At 35.0% G+C, this 20,011-nt stretch overlaps 2 protein-coding genes across 2 annotated transcripts; both read left to right on the top strand.

Annotated features, from left to right (window-relative positions):
* The first annotated feature begins 889 nt into the window (after positions 1 to 889).
* On the top strand, positions 890 to 6,127 carry LOC109187702. Its single transcript, XM_019337974.1, has 18 exons — positions 890 to 1,691; positions 1,836 to 1,953; positions 2,280 to 2,470; positions 2,591 to 2,698; positions 2,835 to 2,899; positions 3,044 to 3,149; positions 3,504 to 3,587; positions 3,891 to 4,037; positions 4,147 to 4,275; positions 4,378 to 4,445; positions 4,596 to 4,629; positions 4,705 to 4,789; positions 4,937 to 5,004; positions 5,078 to 5,191; positions 5,282 to 5,317; positions 5,407 to 5,493; positions 5,617 to 5,708; positions 5,817 to 6,127. Exons 1-18 carry the CDS (start codon positions 1,554 to 1,556, stop codon positions 5,986 to 5,988), a joined length of 1,842 nt encoding a protein of 613 aa, XP_019193519.1. The 5' UTR covers positions 890 to 1,553; the 3' UTR covers positions 5,989 to 6,127.
* Positions 6,128 to 15,187: 9,060 nt separating this feature from the next.
* Positions 15,188 to 19,311, top strand: LOC109188091 (lysM domain receptor-like kinase 3). Its single transcript, XM_019338602.1, has 12 exons — positions 15,188 to 15,988; positions 16,661 to 16,697; positions 16,816 to 16,820; positions 16,923 to 17,072; positions 17,232 to 17,434; positions 17,526 to 17,615; positions 17,834 to 17,927; positions 17,999 to 18,150; positions 18,250 to 18,341; positions 18,434 to 18,572; positions 18,731 to 18,829; positions 18,939 to 19,311. Exons 1-12 carry the CDS (start codon positions 15,328 to 15,330, stop codon positions 19,101 to 19,103), a joined length of 1,887 nt encoding a protein of 628 aa, XP_019194147.1. The 5' UTR covers positions 15,188 to 15,327; the 3' UTR covers positions 19,104 to 19,311.
* The last annotated feature ends 700 nt before the right edge of the window (positions 19,312 to 20,011 follow it).

Here is a 20,011-nt window from a genome sequence, read left to right as displayed (position 1 = left end):
CTACCATTTTATGCTTTTGACTTATTATAGATCTACCATCCTAACACATAAAACATTAAAGGAAACACTGAACTTTTCATCCCTAAATTATAAAAATTATTGTAAAATTTGTCCTTAATGGTCGTACTCACTTCTTGTTCCTAAAGTATAAATTATATTACAACATAAAAAAATTTTCCATTTTTCGAAAAAGATAAAAATAATCTCAACGCATACGGATAAAATGATAGAGTTAATTCCAGCAATGGTCCTTCGACTATGTTGATTTTTCAAAATTAGTCATCGACTTTTAATTTGGACATTTTACGTCCCTTGACTTTCAATTTCTTTCCAATTGAGGTCCTTTCGTCAGATTACTGCAAATTGGACTTTAAATGAAAGGGTAAAGTAGTTATTTCATCGGCCTAATGTATAATTCTTCATATTTCTTCCATTTATACGTGACTTCGGACATCAAATTCACTTAATTACTTAATCCCTAATGGAATTTTGTTCTTCGAGTGGATTTAGGAATTAAGCAATTAAGTGAATCTGATGTCTGAAGTCGCGTATACAATGAAGAAATACGAAGAATTATATATTAGACAACTGAAATGACTAATTTACCCTTTCATTTAAAGTCCAATTTTCCGCAATCTCACAAAAGGATCTCAATTGAAAAAAAATTGAAAGTCAAGGGACATAAAATGTTCAAATTAAAAGTCGAGAACTAATTTTGAAAAATCAATATAGTCGGAGGACCATTGCTGGAATTAACTCTAAAATGATACTACTGATCATTTTAGGCATCGCATCAACATAAAGAACCTAGCTTAACTAATTTTGAAAAATTAACATAGTCGGAAGACCATTGTTGGAATTAACTCTAAAATGATACTACTGATCATTTTAGGCATCGCATCAACATAAAGAACCTAGCTTTGAAGCTCGAGAGCAAAGCCATTGACAAAGAAACTGAGAAATTAAAACTTATATTCACCATTTATTATTACTAAAAATACTATTTTTATACACGAACATGATAATCCATACAAAAACCCTCCCATATATGTTCCCAATACACCGAATTTATACCCTTTCGAAAATTCGGTCCTAATTTGATTAGAAAACTAGAAGCAGCTCGCATATGCTAGGGAAGATTCAATTCAAGAAATGTGGGGGCAATTTCTAAAATGCATACGTGGGAGATGTGCAAAGAATTACTATTGCTTTCGCTTTTTGATTCAGGTTGAAACGCCTTCAGTTGCTACGCAGAATCCGAGCCGAACCCAGAGCTTGGAGCGAGGGGTTTTTGCCTGGCAAGAAAAGAGAAGAGGGGGTGAGTGCAAATCACCGCCGTGGTGAGCCTCTAAAATCACCACAGGGTTAAAGATTTCAGCCTCGGACCGTACACGTGCGACTCAAGTGCCGCTATATAGGAGAGACGTGTCTCGCGCTTTTTCTCATATTTTTGTGTGTTGAGAATTGCCCAATTGCCGGGGCTTGGGTCCAAAGAAGAGTTGTTAATGAGAAACTGGGCGAGTTGAAAGACTCAATCTTGACACTGAGTCGCCATGAAAATGGTGCTTAAGCCGATTGTTACAAGTTCTACAAATGGAGTCTTCCAATTCCCTTTTCATTCAACTCCATCACCACATGTCAGAAAAAGGAGCAATTCTATCATAGCACAGGCCACTCCTTCCAGAACCGAGGCATGTTTTTGATTTTCTTTCTTTCTTTCTTTTTTACCACTGGAAAATCGCCTACTTTCTATCACTGTAATGTACGGAGTACTTTGCACTCTGCTTTCTTCCGGGCACTACGGATGATGATAAAGCTTCTGTCTTGGTTTGTAGAGGATAATGAAAAGCATAGCTGTAAGTGGAGAGGTGGGCGGAGCTGGTGGCGCATACTCTTATAATGCTTTGAAAAGATTGGACCAGCTTTGGTCTGACATTTGCTCTGCTTCACAAGGTTTAGAGCTGTGACTGTATAATTGTTCACTTGGGTTTTCTTTTTAATGTTTTATGTGTAATGTGGCAATTTGCTAGACTGCTATCTGTCAATCTGTGAATTTCTTTTTTCTTTGGGTGATGAGTGAAACCCGCACCCACTACCAAGGGTGTGCACGAAACCCGGGTTGAGGTTGCCTATAACTCACTGACTCAAACTAAAAAGGCTAATAGGTCTGTTTGCTCCCGATGAAACTTGTAATTTTGTGGTTACTGAGTCTGACCAACTTGACTGGGATTACCCTTCAAGGTGTGATTTTTATATGAAATGAAATTGCATATGTGCAGTAGTCACACAGGTACCAAGGCAAGTAGTTTCAACAGTGTCTGGGTCCTATAAGGATTCTGAACTTGGTGGAAAATCTCTGGAGATGTTTGATGTGGTGGTTTGTGGAGGTACTTTGGGGATCTTTATTGCCACTGCATTGAGTTCCAAAGGTCTTCGGGTCGGAATTGTAGAAAGGAATGTTTTGAAGGGGGTATGCTATTCTTCTACTGATCATTTTGTGGGATTTGATATCTAAATGTTTAGTGAAGAACTAACCATCTGATTTAATATTAGATGATAAGTATTTGATTTTTGGGTAATTGATGAACAGAGAGAACAGGAATGGAATATATCAAGGAAAGAGCTACTGGAACTGGTAGAAGCCGGTATCTTAACAGAAGACGACATAGAAAGGGCTGTCGCTGCCAGTTACAATCCTGTACGTTTATTCCTTTAGATGCCAGTTTAAGTGATATCAAAGTATCTAGGTTTGAAGCAGAACTTTCATAGTATTTGTCTATTTGGTAGGTTGTTACATATGTTTTCTTCTACATTTGATTTTGTTTACTTTGCAGAACAGATGTGGTTTTGAAGGAAGGGGTGACATTTGGGTCAATGACATTCTCAACCTCGGTATTTCGTAAGTCAAGTACCCTGTTGTTATTCCACAAAGACACTATCACATCGTATTATTTTATACCACTGAACTGTGAGGTTATCAGCAATTTTATTTTTCATCTATAAGATAATTGAAATTTTATTTATTGCACCTCTGTAATTGTAGGCCCTCAAGGCTCATACAGATTGTGAAAGAGCGCTTTGATTCCCTTGGAGGTGTCACTTTTGAGGGTTACAATGTGTCTACAATAAATGTTTACGAGGATGGAGTGGTAAGATTACTAACTCAGATATGAATAAGGACCGTTTTAACTCACAGTGTAGCCTCAATTATTTAGTGTTCAAATGATATATATTGTCTGTCTTTTCTCTCTCTTCACCCCTAATGTTTTTTGTTTTTTGTATTCAACCAATGACCAGGAAATGGATGTTGAGTTCAAAGGATACAAAACTAGGAATAATAGATCGCAAATTACTATATAAAAAACTTATAATTTTTATATTCTAAATGGACAAAAATTTGTGAAAATCTGGATTTAGTATAAAAAAAAAAGTGACTTACATTATCATTTAAAACATTTTTGGCTTAATTCCTCATACAACTGTATTTATCTTTTATATCATAGGTTTTGCATTTAGATGAGGGGAAGGTTTTGTCATCACGGCTCATTATTGATGCAATGGGGAACTTTTCTCCGATTGTAAAACAGGTGAAAATTTTTGCTTGAGATTTTTCATCTGTGAATTATGTGCAATGTCTATGTTAAACCTCCGACTCTCCAAGTTTTGGCGTTTCTCCTTCCATCAACCACGAACAATACATGGAATAGATCATCATTATCTATTATGAATTGCAGGCTTGGGAATATGCAATATAGCGAGGGAATACGTAACTCATAAAAACATTAGCGATTGTCCTTTCTTATGGAAACATTTTTCAATCACTTTACTGTTTTTGTGTGGTTTGAGCCTTGTGGGTTTAAATGGCTTTTGATGTTTAAGTATTATGTTAGATTAGACGTGGAAGGAGACCAGACGGTGTTTGCCTGGTGGTTGGTACGTGCTGTCGTGGATTCAAAGATAACTCTACAAGTGATGTTATATTCAGCAGTGCTTCCGTCAAGGAAGCTGGAGAATCAAAAGTGCATTACTTTTGGGAGGTCGGAGAAATTTTCAGGCTTCTCAGTGCTTAGTTCCAGATAACTTGGGCACTAAAAATTTGTTTAATGATCTTTTTTCATCAGTCTTGTTCACTCTGACAATTTGCAGGCGTTTCCTGCTGGATCAGGCTCCATGGACCGAACTACTTACATGTTCACTTATGTTGACCCTCAACCTGGATGTCCGAAACTGGAAGACTTACTTGAGGACTACTGGGACTTGATGCCGAGCTATCAGGTGAAGTAATCATCATTATAAATTAAGTAGAGTCGACTTCTTTCCTATCCTCCAAGATCCATTAAGTTCCTGGAATATGTGATTTGTTTTCAAACTTTATAGGGGGTGTCTCTTGACAATCTGGAGATCTTAAGAGTTATATTTGGTATATTCCCAACATATCGTGATAGGTAAATACTTGAGTTTCAGGTTCATTTTGTCGGTTTCTTATGCAAAGTATTTTTTTAAAAGATAATTTCTATGCTGTGACATTTGTTACTAGTTACCGTTATTTGCTGACACTTTGCGTTCTCACTTTTTTTTGTTGGTGGACTTGGCAGCCCGCTGCAAGCAGCGTTTGATCGTGTTCTACAGGTATTTTTACCTTACACTGTTCGAGTCTTTTGAACCCCCAAAATTCAATATGCTCACGTATCAAATGGATTGCAGTTTGGAGATGCGAGTGGCATACAGTCACCTGTTTCTTTTGGTGGTTTTGGGAGTTTGACTCGACACCTTGGTAGATTAACTAACGGTACAAGGTCTCTTAGGCTAACTGCAGATCTGTCTTATCAGTTTAAGCAAACAAAACATTAATGACAAAATAAAATTATGGATGTCTGGAAGGATTATCAGATTAGGCTTCTAACTTGATTATTTTTCAATTGTTTTGAGGAACAAGGCATAATTGAAGCAGTTGATGAAGATTTTCTGGATTCTCAGAGCTTGTCACTGTTGAATCCTTACATGGTCAGTTTTTGTAGTGCATAAACAATTATGTGTGTTCTAGTGCCATCATCGTAATGCAGTTATTGTTTTACAGCCCAACTTAAGTGCATCTTGGCTATTTCAAAGGGCAATGTCCGCAAAGAAGCACTCTGATGTCCCACCGGATTTCATTAATGATCTCCTGTTTTCCAATTTCCGAAGCATGCAGGTAGGTCTCAAATTCTCAATTATGTTTTCTTGGGACATGTTTTTGCTCGTCCTTTTACCGAACTTTATTTGTCATATGATGAATTGCCAGCGACTTGGGGATCCTGTGTTGAGACCGTTCCTTCAGGTGACTCACCCTTTCTCTTGATCTTAGAATTCCGTTTCTACAAGGATTAGAGAACTAATTTTGGTTTCTGTTAATCTGAACCGATACAGGATGTTATACAATTCGGGCCACTAGTCAAGACACTAGGCCTAGTAATGTTAACTAAACCTCAAATTCTTCCATCGATATTCAAGCAGGTATTTTACATTGCTTCTTTTATAACGTTCAAGAAAACACAATAGATTTCTGAACTGGGAACACTGCAAAATGGCATCTTTCTGGTATTGAATACTCGTACGTTGTGCATGTCTGATTTCCAGGTTGGAATTCCAGTGCTTCTCGACTGGTCTGGGCATTTTTTCATGCTGGGATATTACACGTTTCTGTCTACTTACCTCGACCCTGCAATTAGGTAACACGCAATTATGTTTCCTTAATATCTGGTTTTTGACATCGACCTCTTCTGCTTTAGTTCGTTATGTTTATCCTTAGTGTCACGAAATTGTGGTTATCCTGTCAGGCCATTGATAGACACCTTCCCGGCCAAGATGAGATATGAGTGGAAGCGGAGGCTTGAGGCCTGGAAATATGGAGCTGGTTTAGATTACGAACTGGAGTGTTCAACAACACAGGAGCAAACGGGTACGAGGAAAGATTCATCTGACGACACTTGGAGTTCAAATACTGTTTGATGAGTATATATTTTCGGTTCTATTTTACGTTCACAATGTATCAAGTATACATATAAATTGAATATTCTTGTAACTAACATTCAATATAATATACAAAAAGTTATGAACAGTCGCTTTTATGGAGTAGTTGTAACTATGTTCAGTTGTTCACGATATAAATACAGATTATGGTGACGTCACACTGACGATGTCAGCTACAAGCATTTTATTTACTTTTTAGTTCAGATATAGACTATTGGTCATTTGGTCATTTTCCATTCCCAGAAACATACAAAGAAGATAAAGCTAAAAAACAAATGATTAAGCATTTGTCTGTGAGTTCTTAACCTAGTATGACAAAGAGGGATTAGGTTCTCAAAATTCGAGTTTAAGCCTTACTAAAAAGTGATTTTATAACATGGGGATATGGTTGAGTGGAAGAGATTCATCCATCCTTAATCAAAGGTCAGGGTTCGATTCTTAACTTGGGTATAGAGTACCCAATCTCTCCTCTCACCTAAAAGAGGTGCCTACAATTCTGCGAGGGAATTTGTCAGGCATAGCCAACAAATTAAAAGAAGCAATACCTGAAGAACATGGTGTGTTGGTTTTAAGAAGTGATGGGAGTGAGGTAGCCTCAAGTGTGCATGCTCTCTGAGGTTCAATCACCATGAAAGCTAAGGGCAGTCCTCTTAAGTGCAAGGTGGTTGCATGAAGTAATTTTTTCAGCAAATTAAATTGAATGGTTCAACTTCATATTTGATAAATGAAAATGAAAAAGTTCATATAAAGATTTGAAAATTTTAAAAATTACTCCACATTATATGTTTTCTGAATAACAAAGTTTGAAATAATGAAAATTTTCATAATGTCGTGGCTGTATTCTGAACTTTATGAAGTGTACTGTAAAATTATACCTCTCTAATGTACCTCTGCTAAATAAAGCCTACGTGCAGTGATATATATATATATATATCACTTTGTAAAGTACACAGTAGTGTTAAATTTGTATTAAATTCAGATAAAAATGACATCAACTAAACTTATAAACACAAGACATGATCGGTAGGGATGTAAACATTGCATAATTGATCTTTCATACTTCTAGATAAGAATATACTACAATCAGCTTCATAATTGATCAATATTAATACTTTTAACGAGAACTTATAAAAACTATAAAAAGAAAAAGAAAAATACAATTCTTATAGTGTCTCGAAACTAAGTAAACTTATAATCTCTGCAATCAAAGTTTACCTCATTCCAAGCTAGCTTGTAGAGAAGTATGTATAAGCTTACTGTATAACACCTCTATTATTCTATCTCTAAGCTTGCTTACTACCTAACATGCAAGAAAATTTATACTTAAATTAACTCCAAATGAACCATAAACGGCGGCCATGTACAGCTCCAAGTCTATCTACCTCTTGTTGTGGAGTGGATTTGATCCGGTGGGGATTCTTCTCTTCTCCGGCTCGAGATCTCTAGACGCTGCCGGAGCACCGGCCGGCAAAGGTTGAAACGCTTGCTCGCTGCTTCGCTCCGACGGGGCGGGAGAATCAACCGGCGGCAGAACGGCTTGAATTATGATCGACGGGGAGCTAAATAGGAGGAGAGCAATGAGAAAGGAGGTGCAGAAGTGAAAGTGGTGGTGATGATACATGGTTGTGTTGGGGAATATTATTATTGTGTTTTGAGAAATATGTAAAATATATGGAATAGGTTTGTTTAAAGCTAAGGCAAAGGTGGTACAACAACTTTGATTATATGTACATATGTACATGGATGTGGTTGGTCCATGTCATACATATGTTGGAAAATGGAGACAAATAGTTTGATACACTTAAAAGTATTGTTGGTCTTTGTTTTAATGAGTACTTTTGTGCATGCCCATTATACTAAAAATATACTCTCAGTGTAAACAAATTAAATATTTTTATTCCATCCGTGGTTCGAATTTAAATATTTGAATTTAAATATTGCAGATACATATTTCGATTCGAATTTAAATACAAAGCATAATATATTTGATTCGAATAATATTCAAATATATTTAAATATATATATAAGCTAAAGATCTAATCAATTATCACCTAAGCCCAGAAGGTCGGAACTCTAAACGCCTCATTGCCTCAGTGACTCTGTCCTCGTTAGTTTATAAACTCTAAAGCCATAGCTAAAGTTTCTTCTTCCCCTCACGTAGTCGCTACTCGCCACTACATAGCTAAAGATTCTTCTTACCACTCCACTCCAGATCTGCGACGACGACAGTCACGGTGGACTTCACATATGTACATCAGCAGCAACAGCATGACGAGTCGACGATGGTGACGACTTTTTCTAGCTAGCAGCACGACGATGGTGACGGCTTCTTCGATCTGTTTTCTTTCTAAGCTTTCGGCGGAGGATGACGGCAAAGTAGCACTCAACAACTCCGACAGCAACATGGCGCGACTCCGGTGAAGAAAATTAGTAAATTAATACAATATTAGTATAATAGTATTTAATAGAAATTAAAATTTTATGCTATTTAAATTTAAATTTTTATTATATTTTGTCTTAATTTATTGGAGAACTTGAAAAAAATAAGTTAGGCATTTCGAATTCGAATATTCGAGTCGAATCGAATATATTCGAATAATGCATCCGAATCAAATACGAATAAAATTTTAGATTCTAATACGATTACGAATAGTTATCAAAATAGTCGAATTTGAATCGAATAGTAAGATATTTGACTCGATTCGATTCGTTTACACCCCTACTCTCAGGTGGAAAAAAAAAATTGATGACTGATTTGATCCATCCATTTGTGTAGATTAGCGGTTAAAGGTTGCTGAAAAAAAAAAAAAAGAAACACTTTTAATTTTATAAATATTATTACAAACTTGAAAGTTTGTAATAATTATAAAATCAAACTTGTGTATATATGTTTTTTATTTTGTTTTTGTTTTTACTAGAACTCCAACTATTGATGAACATGTGTAGTTGAGATCAATAATAGTCAAATAGTGTAATTTAGTATTTGGCATTTAGAAAGTAAAATAAAATTACTTTAATACATGTATGCACATTGTTGAGGGACGGTTGTTTTATGATTATTTACAATAAACAACCCAAGGCCATTTTATTTATTTATTTGGTGCAAAATATTTTTTTTTGTGTAAATAATTAAAATGAATTCAGGTTTACTTAAAAGTGATAAATCACGGCTGGAAATCTTTGATTTTCTGACCACTTTTTCGATCACCAAAAAAATAATCGAAAAGTGACATTTTTCTGATTTTTTGTCGAAAAATTATGGTGGGGAAATAGGTTAGAATTTTCAACTTCGTTAACACATATAGGAGGCTCATGCAAACAAGCAAGTGAAGATCAGCCAGTTAGCTCATTAGCAGTTAGTTAGGCTTGTTATGAAGCAGTTAGTTAGTTTTTCATCTTTAACTGTTTTTCCCTCCTATCTCTCTGTACTAGCTATATAGAACTCAACCTGCACTGTGTATAGGTTAATCATTCAGTTTCAATATACTGTGTTCTTCTTTCCTCTCCTTCATATTACTCAATAACTTCCGACCACAAAGTAAAGGTGATCGGAAAAAAAAATATGCAGTTTAAATTTTTTAAATCGATTTTTCCGACCAGTTTACATCATTGGATGCTATTTCCGACCACCTTGTCTTGTGGTCGGAAATAGGGACAAAGGTTTTTCTGAATACCAAAAATGGTCGGAACAAAGGCTTTCGACTTTATTGAAGATACTTTCAGATGGTCAGAAATTTCTTAATTTCCAACCATGAACAGATATTTTGTTTATGAATTTTATCTCAATTAGATTGAAAATTTTTAGATATTGAATCAATGATTTGTTTGGAGCACGCAACTTAATAAAATGAGATAAAGAAAATTAAATATTTGTAAATTAAATCTATAATATACATACGTACGCGGTACACATACGTATTTTATAATTTTATAATTAGAAGTTATGTCTAGAATTTAATTAATGACGTGCTAGTATTAATTAGATCTTAATTTAAATTTCATACTCATCAAAATATACTTTATTAACCATATGTTTATTTCCGATCATGAAAAGAACTTGAACTACAAGTAAAGAATGTTTTGAAATATACATAAAAAGTATTGTATAATATATAATATAATATTTTGTTTGTTTATAAAGGTGTCATATCATTCGATCTTCAACAGCACAGTTTGAGATCAGATGAACAATTAATTTAAGGTGGCTCTGGTGGTGGGCTTGACAATGATAATCAATGGGGATGGTGGCGGTTGATAATATAATGGCAGAAGCTACCAAGTGAAGGGTTTTCAAATGCCCCGAAAAGGTTAAGTATGTGAAATATGATTTTCGTAACATAATGTTATAAATATAATTGTTATGATACTTTTTTCAGTCGAATTTGTAATATAAACACATTATTTGGATACATAAAAACAATATGGAGTAGTACGTAATGACTTTAATATATCTATAGACTTATTATAAAAAATCATCTCAATTTAAAAAATTTAATGCTATACAAAATTTATAGAGAAAAATATGAATGGCTTAAGTGTGCGTAACGCATTCACTCGATATAATTATTGGATATATGCGGGGGGAGAATAATGATTAGATAGTTGGGTAGTCCTTTCAAAAAAAAAAAAAAGTTAAATAGTTAGTGGTTCAGGTTTGTTTTGAATTTTTATAAAAGAAAGTTGAGTTGGGAAAATTTTAGATTCATAACTTTTTAGTTTCATATCAATTTATGATAAATTCAATTTAGTTGAATTATTGTGACCATCTCTAGTTGAAGGACATTATCCAAGAATAGTGTAGGTCAAACTAACATATATGGGTAGGGCGCATTATAAGCTAAGAGTGCGCAGCCTAGCTTTTTGTAGTTCATCATCACATTCATTCTTCCAAAAGATTGAATCTCAACCTTAAGGACCCTCCACATCCTGACCCGATAGAGCATTTAGAAAAATGTAAATCATGATAACTCAACTGAAAGTTCATCATCACATTCATATTGATATTGAACGCATGCATATACTATACATCTCTGCTTCTTATCGGCATGACCATTACACCATTACTCTTTGCTCCCCAACAATATAATGTATGGAGAACTGAAGGGCGACACCTTGGCTGTAATCTTTTTCTTTTAAGTAAAATGAAATTATTCAAACTCATGATTTTATATGTATAAAGTTGATTTTCATATTAAATTAATGTTGCGTTTCATTTCAATCATGTAACCTTTCTTGAAAGAAAGTCAAGAAGTGTCAACTAAGTACGAGGTGATTGTCATATTTTAAGTTTCATTATTTAAACTTCAATAAAATCCATGTATGTGTGGTATTTTTAAAAGAAACATTTTCTTTAATTTTTCACAGAAAAAAAAATCAAGTATGTCAGACAATTATTTTAGTAATAACAATGTTTTAAATTTAACTTTATCTATTAGTTCTTGATTTGAGTCAGTCAGCTATAAATAAATTAGAATGATTTAATTTTTTGTAGTTCTTTGTTAGTTACGGACACAAAAGAGAGTTAATCTAGAGGCAGATGGAATCTCTTTCGTATAGAGAAAATTATGTAGTGGACTAGTGGGGCATTTAGGTTATCTAAGTTATGACTTTTGGAGGGAAAAATAAAAACGAGATATTAATATAAACATTTTTTATCATTAAAAATACGCCGTAAAAAAGAAGGATATGTGCGTAGTCAACATTTTTGTAGCCGTATAAATTTGATTTTCCCGTCTCGTTAATTAATTTCAACCAAACCATTCATACCTTCTTAAGAAATTATTTTATTTAAAAAAAAATGCGGAATCTTTCAAACAAACACAATTATTACCATATTTGAACAATAAATAATTGTCCTTTGCTTGATTACGATTTACGACATAAGGACAAACCAAGCATCCTCAACTTTGCCTTAAAAATTAGGAAAATGTTTATGGTGTTGTATGTTAATGTAGTCATATTAATATATTATGTTCTATAGATATAAAAATAGTAATAATTCTTTTATATAAGTTTGAACTCTAAACTTAAGGGTTCCTCACTGCTTTAGAGATGGATAGAGATTTTAAATAATGTAGATGATGTGTCTCAACTGACTTATCGGTCCTCAAATATTTATACACTAGTGTCTAGCCAAATTCATATTATCTCTTTTTGGATCATTGGTATAATTTGAACTCTACAAGCACGAAACTAGTCATTAAACTCTTGTAAACATTAATTTTAGAAAAAAAATCAATTTTGATCCATAGTTATATAAAGCATTCTTATAATTAGTCATTTATTTTAAAATTGTCTTAAGCGTAATTTGTCCACTTTTATTACAATACTAATTTTGGTCCTTTTATTAGTTTTTATGAGGTTAAAGTCTATTAACTAACTGAAGAACATTTTTACAAACTTATTATTTAGGGAAAATGATCAAATAGGCCCTCAATCTTTAGTTGAAAAGTCAATTAACCTCTTAAACTTTTTAAAGTTGCAACTGAACGCATCAACAATTTATTTTGATGTAATGAAGTCCAAAAACCAATTAATGACCTGCTATCACAGGTTATTAAGGTTCCGACAACTCTCTGGCGAAATTTCAAGCAACAAAGTGACCGACAACCAGCGAACGGTTGCCGTCCACGGAGAAGGCGACCAAATATTGATCGCTTTATTCAGTTGAAGGCGACCAAATATTGGTCGCTTTATTCGGTTGAAGGTGACCAAATATTGGTCGCTTTATTCGTTTGAAGGTGACCAAATGGTCGCTTTTTGCCCGAGAATGTGACCAAATATTGGTTGCCTTATCTGGCTGAAGGCGACCATTTCTGCCTCCTATTGAGAAAATGACTAGTAAACGCGTCGGTCGCGATGTTTGTCTCAAAATCTTACAAGAATTGGTCGGAAGGTTGCCGAAGTTAGTTGTAAGGTTGCCGGAGTTAGTCAGAAGGTGGCTGGAACCTTAGTGATTTGCTATATTGGATTTTGGACTTCAATGCACCAAAATAACATGTTTACGAGTTTAATTGCAACTTTTAAAGAATTAGGGGCATAATTAACTTTTTGAATAAAATTTTGGAGTTTATTTGACCATTTTCCCCAAATTTTATATGTGAAACATTTCACCGTTCTAACTATTGTAACTGGAATGACTATGATGGTTTAATTGTTGAAATAGATGCCCAACAGGTTATTACAAATATGCAGAATACAAATTTGGCTCCGTATAGTTTACTTGTTCGTGATATTACTAGTTTCTTATCTATGTTTTCAAATGTTTCTCTTCGTTTTGTAAAGCATTCTGCTAATATTGTGGTTCACTTATTAGCTAGAGATGCTACTTTAGTTGTTCGTAGCTGGTTTTGGTTTGATACCGTACCGTCTTTTATTTTTCAAGCTTTGTGTAATGACTTGATAGTTAATGAAGTGTTTTCTGTGTTTGGTTTTCAAAAAAAAAAAAAAAAAAAAAAACTATTGTAACTAGAATTCATCAAAATAATTTTTTGAAAATCCACTTCGTCATCTTAAATACACTTTAAGACCAATCACAATAATGATTTTTGGACTAGTTTTTGGCAGAGTAGAAACCATAGCAAGGTTTTTGGACTAATGGAAAAGCAGGTTTTTATGAATTTTTTTTCTTTTTATTTTAATGCTATTCAAAGTCTTTTGTAGGCTATAGGAAAAATAAATTTGACGCTCACTGTGTGCATTTCGTGCCTGGCAGGGCACGTAAATGGCTTTTTTTTTTTTTTTTTTTTTTTTTACTATTTTTTATCTTTTGTAGTTGGTCTGCAAAAAACTACAAAAAAATCACTACAATTGACTGAATGAGATTGCTCTAAGATATCAAAATAATAGCCTATGTTAAACTCTAGAAAGTACGAGTAGAAAATTTCTATTTTCTAGTGGAGATAGAGCTAGGGACATAAATAGGGAAGGAAACAAATGTGCGGACAAGCTGGCTAATATGGGACAGGTGATGGATTGGGGAACGATCATTCTTGAAAATGCTCCGATCGAACTTACGGATCTTATTTATGCAGACACTTATAACACCCCTTATTTAAAGGCTAGATAGTGCTCTCTCTTGAGGGCTCCAAATTCACCCAAAAAAATGTGGTCAACATTGTTAATCTTGCTCAATCCTATCGAGATATTTTTTTTTTGAATGCTACTGGCCCTATTACATTGTAGTATCTGTTCATATACTTTCTCAACCTACTGAAACACAAAGAGCCAATAACGCCTCCACTGAGGCTCGAACTCACAACCTTCCAAATGGAAGTCCAACCCGGATACCATTAGACCACATAGTCCTGGTCCTATCGAGATGTTTAATTTATCAATTTCGTATTAATCGGATTGATTTTCTTAAATTCACTAATTTTTCAATTTCATTGTATTAATTTGTCAATTTTGAGTTATGAATAGCATCTCTAGATGGAGCTTAGGCCCATAAATAGGCCCAAATTGGAAGCAAATGGCAAATTATACTATGGTCCACAATGCATTATGGTCCAAACATCAAAACGGTGTCATTTCTTTTAATGAAAAGAAACAGTACCTGTTCTGCGCCGTCCACAAAAAAAGTAACTTTAATTGTATAACATATTCAATTTTATTTTGTATACACTGTAGTTTCATTTCAATACAACTACAGTTTCATTTCGATATAACAACAATTTCATTTGATATTATATACTCAAATATGTGAAATTGTTATTCAGTTTCATTTTATACACACTATAGTTTCATTACAACACAACTACATTATCATTTCGATATAACTACAGTTTCAGCGCACAATGTACACTCAGATACGTGAAATGTTATTCAATTCCATTTTATATACACACAGTTTCATTTCAACACAACTGCAGTATTATTTTGATATAACTACAGTTTCACTCGACAATATACACTCAAATATATGAAATTGTTATTCAGTTTCATTTTATATACACTGCAGTTTCATTTAAACACAATTATACTTTTATTTGGTTATATAAAAATAATATGTGAGACAGTATTAAGACAGGAAACAGATGATGATCGCGCGTACAAACCAAACAAAACGTGACGAACAACCTTGGAAAGTAAAACCAATCCCGCCGCCGAGGAGAATTATGTATTCTACTTCGGACGCGTTAGACACAATTCAGACATGGGACTATAATGCTTTTTTTTTTTTTTTTTTTGAACAATTAATATCTCTCCGGACTCAGTCAACGCTCCATTTCGAAATCTCTCTCAAGACCTTTCTTCATTCTCCTTCTTCATTCTTCAATCTTACCAGCGCCAAGAGATTAGTCGTATGTTTTGCTCAACATGTGGGTCTTTCTGCAATCCAAACATGGAGCGAGGTCGATTCTCCTGGGGATGATCTTGTCGTTTCTTAGCTTATCATCACTTGCTCCTCCAGCTGAGTGCCGTTGCAGCGAGGGCTGTGACTTAGCTCTAGCGTCGTACTACGTTTGGGAAGGCACGAACCTCACCTTCACTTCGCAATTGTTCTCTGTTCCTCGCTCCGATATCATTGCCTATAGCCCCCCTGAAAATATTCCGAACCAGGATAACGTCCTTGCAGGCACCAGGATTCTCGTGCCTTTCCGATGTGATTGCCTGGAAAACGGCGAGTTTTTGGGCAAAGTTTTTCCGTACGTTGTTACTCCCGGGGACACGTACGAACCCCTTGCGGGAAGGTACTATTCCAATTTGACGACTGTTGACTTGTTGAGGAGATTTAACAGTTACCCGGAGAACGATATTCCGGATACGGGGGCGACATTGAATGTGACGGTGACTTGCTCGTGCGGGGATAGGGATGTCTCCGAGGACTACGGCTTGTTTGTTACGTATCCCCTGAGGCCGGGGGAGAGCTTGTCGTCGGTGGCAAACGCGGCGAACGTCAGTGAAGATTTGGTTCGTAGGTATAATCCGGGAGTGAATTTCAATGCCGGGAGTGGGGTGGTGTTTGTTCCGGGAAGAGGTATATCTTATTCACGGATACATCCTTCATTTCATATATACACTCTGTGTTAGGATAGGGTAATTTGTTTCATCTTAATTGAACCCTTGATTTTAAAGATAACAGCTTTAGTCCCGGGCTAACTCAGTTGGTTCAACCAATCACCTAAAGTCTTGCCCTAGTTGCAGTTCCTAAAGATCCATTGTTATAGGCAAGGGTAGAAAAGAAAAAAGATAACAGCTTTATTGCAGAGGAGCAGATTTTATTGAGAATTGAGAAAGCTCTAGTCTTTTACTGGTTATATTGTAGAGGGACATTTTGATGGTAATAGGCGGTTTGATAGTGTTCAGTGACATTTCTTGTGCCAATGTTTACCGGAAAGTTTCATTTTTTTTCTGCATTTGATTGAAAGTCTGTTCTATATATTCTAGACTGTTTAAAGGATTGTCATATCCTGGTGTGCATTAAATCATAATATATCAAGAAAAACTGGAGTTAGGACTTCAAAGTTATGGATATATCATGCTTTTTGTATGCATACAACTGGTTTGTCTTGCTAAAACTTTAAACCGATATCTGCATGTCTAACACCCCATGGGTTGCCTTGCAATAGCTTATGCCGTTTAAGATGTTTTCATCCGCTCTCAACTTTTGAAAGGTTTGTTAACTTTGGTGCCTTAAATCTTTTTGCAGATAGAAATGGGAACTTTCCACCTATGCCGCCAAAAAGGTAGCTTTTTAAAGCTTTGATGTTGTTTTCAATAAAAATCATGTCCATTCTTTTCAATTTTACTACTGTTTGCTTATTGCTGACATTTTTTTTTTTGTTTAATTTCATTGTTCTACAGCACAGGTACAATGTTGGATTCTTCATTGTCAATTCTTGGGCTCAATTTGAAGATGTCATAGATGACTTTACAATACCTTAACTTACATTGTTCCTCTATATAACCAGGACTATCAACTGCAGCCAAAGCTGGGATATCTGTAGCAGCAATAGCAGGAGTATTTTTATTGGCAGGTTTAATCTATGTGGGATTTTACAGAAAGAGGAAAGAGAATGTCTCATTGCTGCCAGCTTCTGAAAATCAATCCCATCACTTCGGTAATGATAGTTGTTATTCCCTTTAATGATAGTAAATTAAGAATATGATAACTTGAAAGAATTTGTGTGTCGATCTTTTTGTGTCATCCTTATTGAATGAAACTGATTTAGATATTTTTTTTAGTTAACTGATCCATATTACCCTCTTTGTGAGATTAGGGCAAGAAGTTACGGCACTTAAAGGTGCAGATTCTGCTCGTGCTGCTGATGGAGCTGCTCCGGTCATTTCGGGCATTACTGTTGAAAAATCTGTTGAATTCTCGTATGAAGAACTTGCGAGTGCAACTAGTGACTTCAGCCTCGCAAATAAGATTGGTGAGGGTGGCTTTGGTGCTGTCTACTATGCCGAGCTTAGAGGAGAGGTGTGTGGTTATTTCCGTCTAGATTTTAATAATCTGGAATTATCCTCAGTCCTACTCTTCCTTGACATTCATCTTTTTTTTTTTTTTGCAGAAAGCAGCTATTAAGAAAATGGATATGCAAGCAACAAAAGAATTTCTTGCTGAACTGAAGGTTTTGACACGTGTTCATCACCTGAACCTGGTATTGTGCTAGCTTTTGAGGCTATCCCTTTTCCTTTATATGTGCATTATTCGTCTAAATTTATCCAACTTACTCGGGACTTTTTTTCTGTCATCTTTACCCATCAAGTTTTAGAAAATCTACAGAATTTTGTTCTTGCATAATTATAATAATGAAAGTCGGCTTTCTCTTGCACGGACAAGCCTTGTAAAGCGTTCTTTTTGGTGTATTAAATGCAGGTGCGCTTGATAGGGTACTGTGTTGAAGGTTCTCTCTTCCTTGTATATGAATACATTGAGAATGGCAACTTAAGTCAACATCTGCGTGGTACAGGTAAGATTTTTAGACTTAACTGTTTGATGAAATTATAACCGTTTTTAATCACTCGATGCATTTAATTCCAGGGAGGGACCCGTTACCATGGTCAACTAGGGTGCAAATTGCGCTGGATTCAGCTAGGGGTCTTGAATATATACACGAGCATACGGTTCCTGTATACATCCATCGCGATATTAAACCAGCAAATATCCTAATAGACAAAAACTTCCACGCAAAGGTATTATTATTATTGGAGCCGCTAATTTCAAGATTGTGGATGGTGATTTGATATTCTGTGTTTAAATTTTAAAATTGGTGTACATTGTTTATGATACAGGTTGCTGATTTTGGTTTAACGAAACTGACTGAAGTTGGAAGTTCATCTTTGCCGACACGTTTGGTTGGTACATTTGGGTACATGCCCCCAGAGTAAGTTCTGTAGTCCTTCCTTGACTGCTAATGAAACTATTGGTTTCCATTCTCGAGGATTTATGGAGACGAATTTCACGATACTTGTGCAGGTATGCTCAGTACGGAGACGTCTCTCCCAAAGTTGATGTGTATGCTTTTGGAGTTGTTCTTTATGAGTTAATTTCCGGCAAGGAAGCTATAGTGAAGGCAAACGGTTCTGTAGCCGAGTCAAAAGGCCTAGTTGCTTTGGTAAGTTCTGGTGCCAAGACATTTGAAGCAATTATTCCGTTCCTAAGACCACTTTTGCACTTGTAGTCTATTGTTAGATTTCTTGTTAATTACGACGCTGATCGTTCTTTGTTGGGCTCGTGTACTAACTGTAGCAATTGCGTTCTTTATGATCACAGTTTGAAGAAGTCCTCAATCAACCCGAGCCCAACGATGACATTCGACCGCTGGTTGACCCTAGACTTGGAGACACCTACCCATTGGACTCGGTCCGAAAGGTAATGTTTTTTTTTTTTTACATACTGTACTGATATCTGCATACACTTAAATTCTTCAGTAAAGATTCTTAAATTGATTTTGTGTTTGTTTGGTACTTATAAATGACAGATGGCGCAGCTTGCGAAAGCTTGCACTCACGAGAACCCTCAAATACGGCCAAGCATGAGGTCGATAGTGGTGGCTCTGATGACACTATCGTCGTCAACAGAGGATTGGGATGTGGGCGCCTTCTATGGAAACCAAGGCCTCATAAATCTCATGTCTGGAAGATAGTATAGTAACACTCTGGTTGGTATTTGTAAAATGGACCAACATTTCATTTACAGTGTTGTTGTGTATCTTTGCATTATTTACCACATTTTTTGTTTGTATATAATACTGTGTAACAGTTTGATGAGTGGAATAAATCTGCAGCGCTGTGGGAAGAATTAAGAATACTCTGTCCCACCCATCTCTAATATGTACTCTAAATATTTACCTTCATTGTGGATCATATAGATTCAAATCTTGGATTTGTAAGGAACTTGGAAGTTATTACATAATAGAGTTAATTCTATGAATATTCCTTGAGTTTGATATTTACCAATTTTTATGTTAGACTTTCAATTAAATCATAAATAGTCAATTGATTATTCACATTTATCAATTTTTAACACCGACTTTCAATTTGACTATAAATGATTTTTTGACTATTAATTTTGTTCTGAATTTGGCCCTCTAGTTAAATACCTATCTAGTAAACATTAAATTTAATGGTAATAATGTAAAATTTCGGTTATTCACATTACCACTAATATTAAGAATCACAATTAAATGCTCAAAAGAGTGGTGAGTGGGTGGAGCATGATTTTTTTAGTACGATTTACCTTTCCCGTGTGATTTGTGGGTACGCATCCTCAAGGAGGAGTTGTGGATTTCCTTTGTCACAAAAAAATGTTAATTCTACTAAATTTTTATACTTAATTTTATAAAATTTGATATGATTCACATATCCTATTCTGCATACTTTTTGATTACGTAAATTGATTAAACTTATACGAGTTAAAATAAAGTTACATGGTACACTATTGATTGAAGAATTTTGATGCAAGTAACATTTTTTTAGGCAATATGCACAAGATTTTCCCACACTACTTCTCGCTTACAGATATTATTATTATTATTATTATTATTATTATTAT

This window comes from Ipomoea nil, unplaced genomic scaffold (assembly GCF_001879475.1).
Source record: "Ipomoea nil cultivar Tokyo-kokei standard unplaced genomic scaffold, Asagao_1.1 scaffold1421, whole genome shotgun sequence".
NCBI lineage: Eukaryota > Viridiplantae > Streptophyta > Magnoliopsida > Solanales > Convolvulaceae > Ipomoea > Ipomoea nil.
The sequence above is the reverse complement of the archived record's forward strand: the minus strand, read 5'-3'. Positions and strand labels throughout refer to the sequence as shown.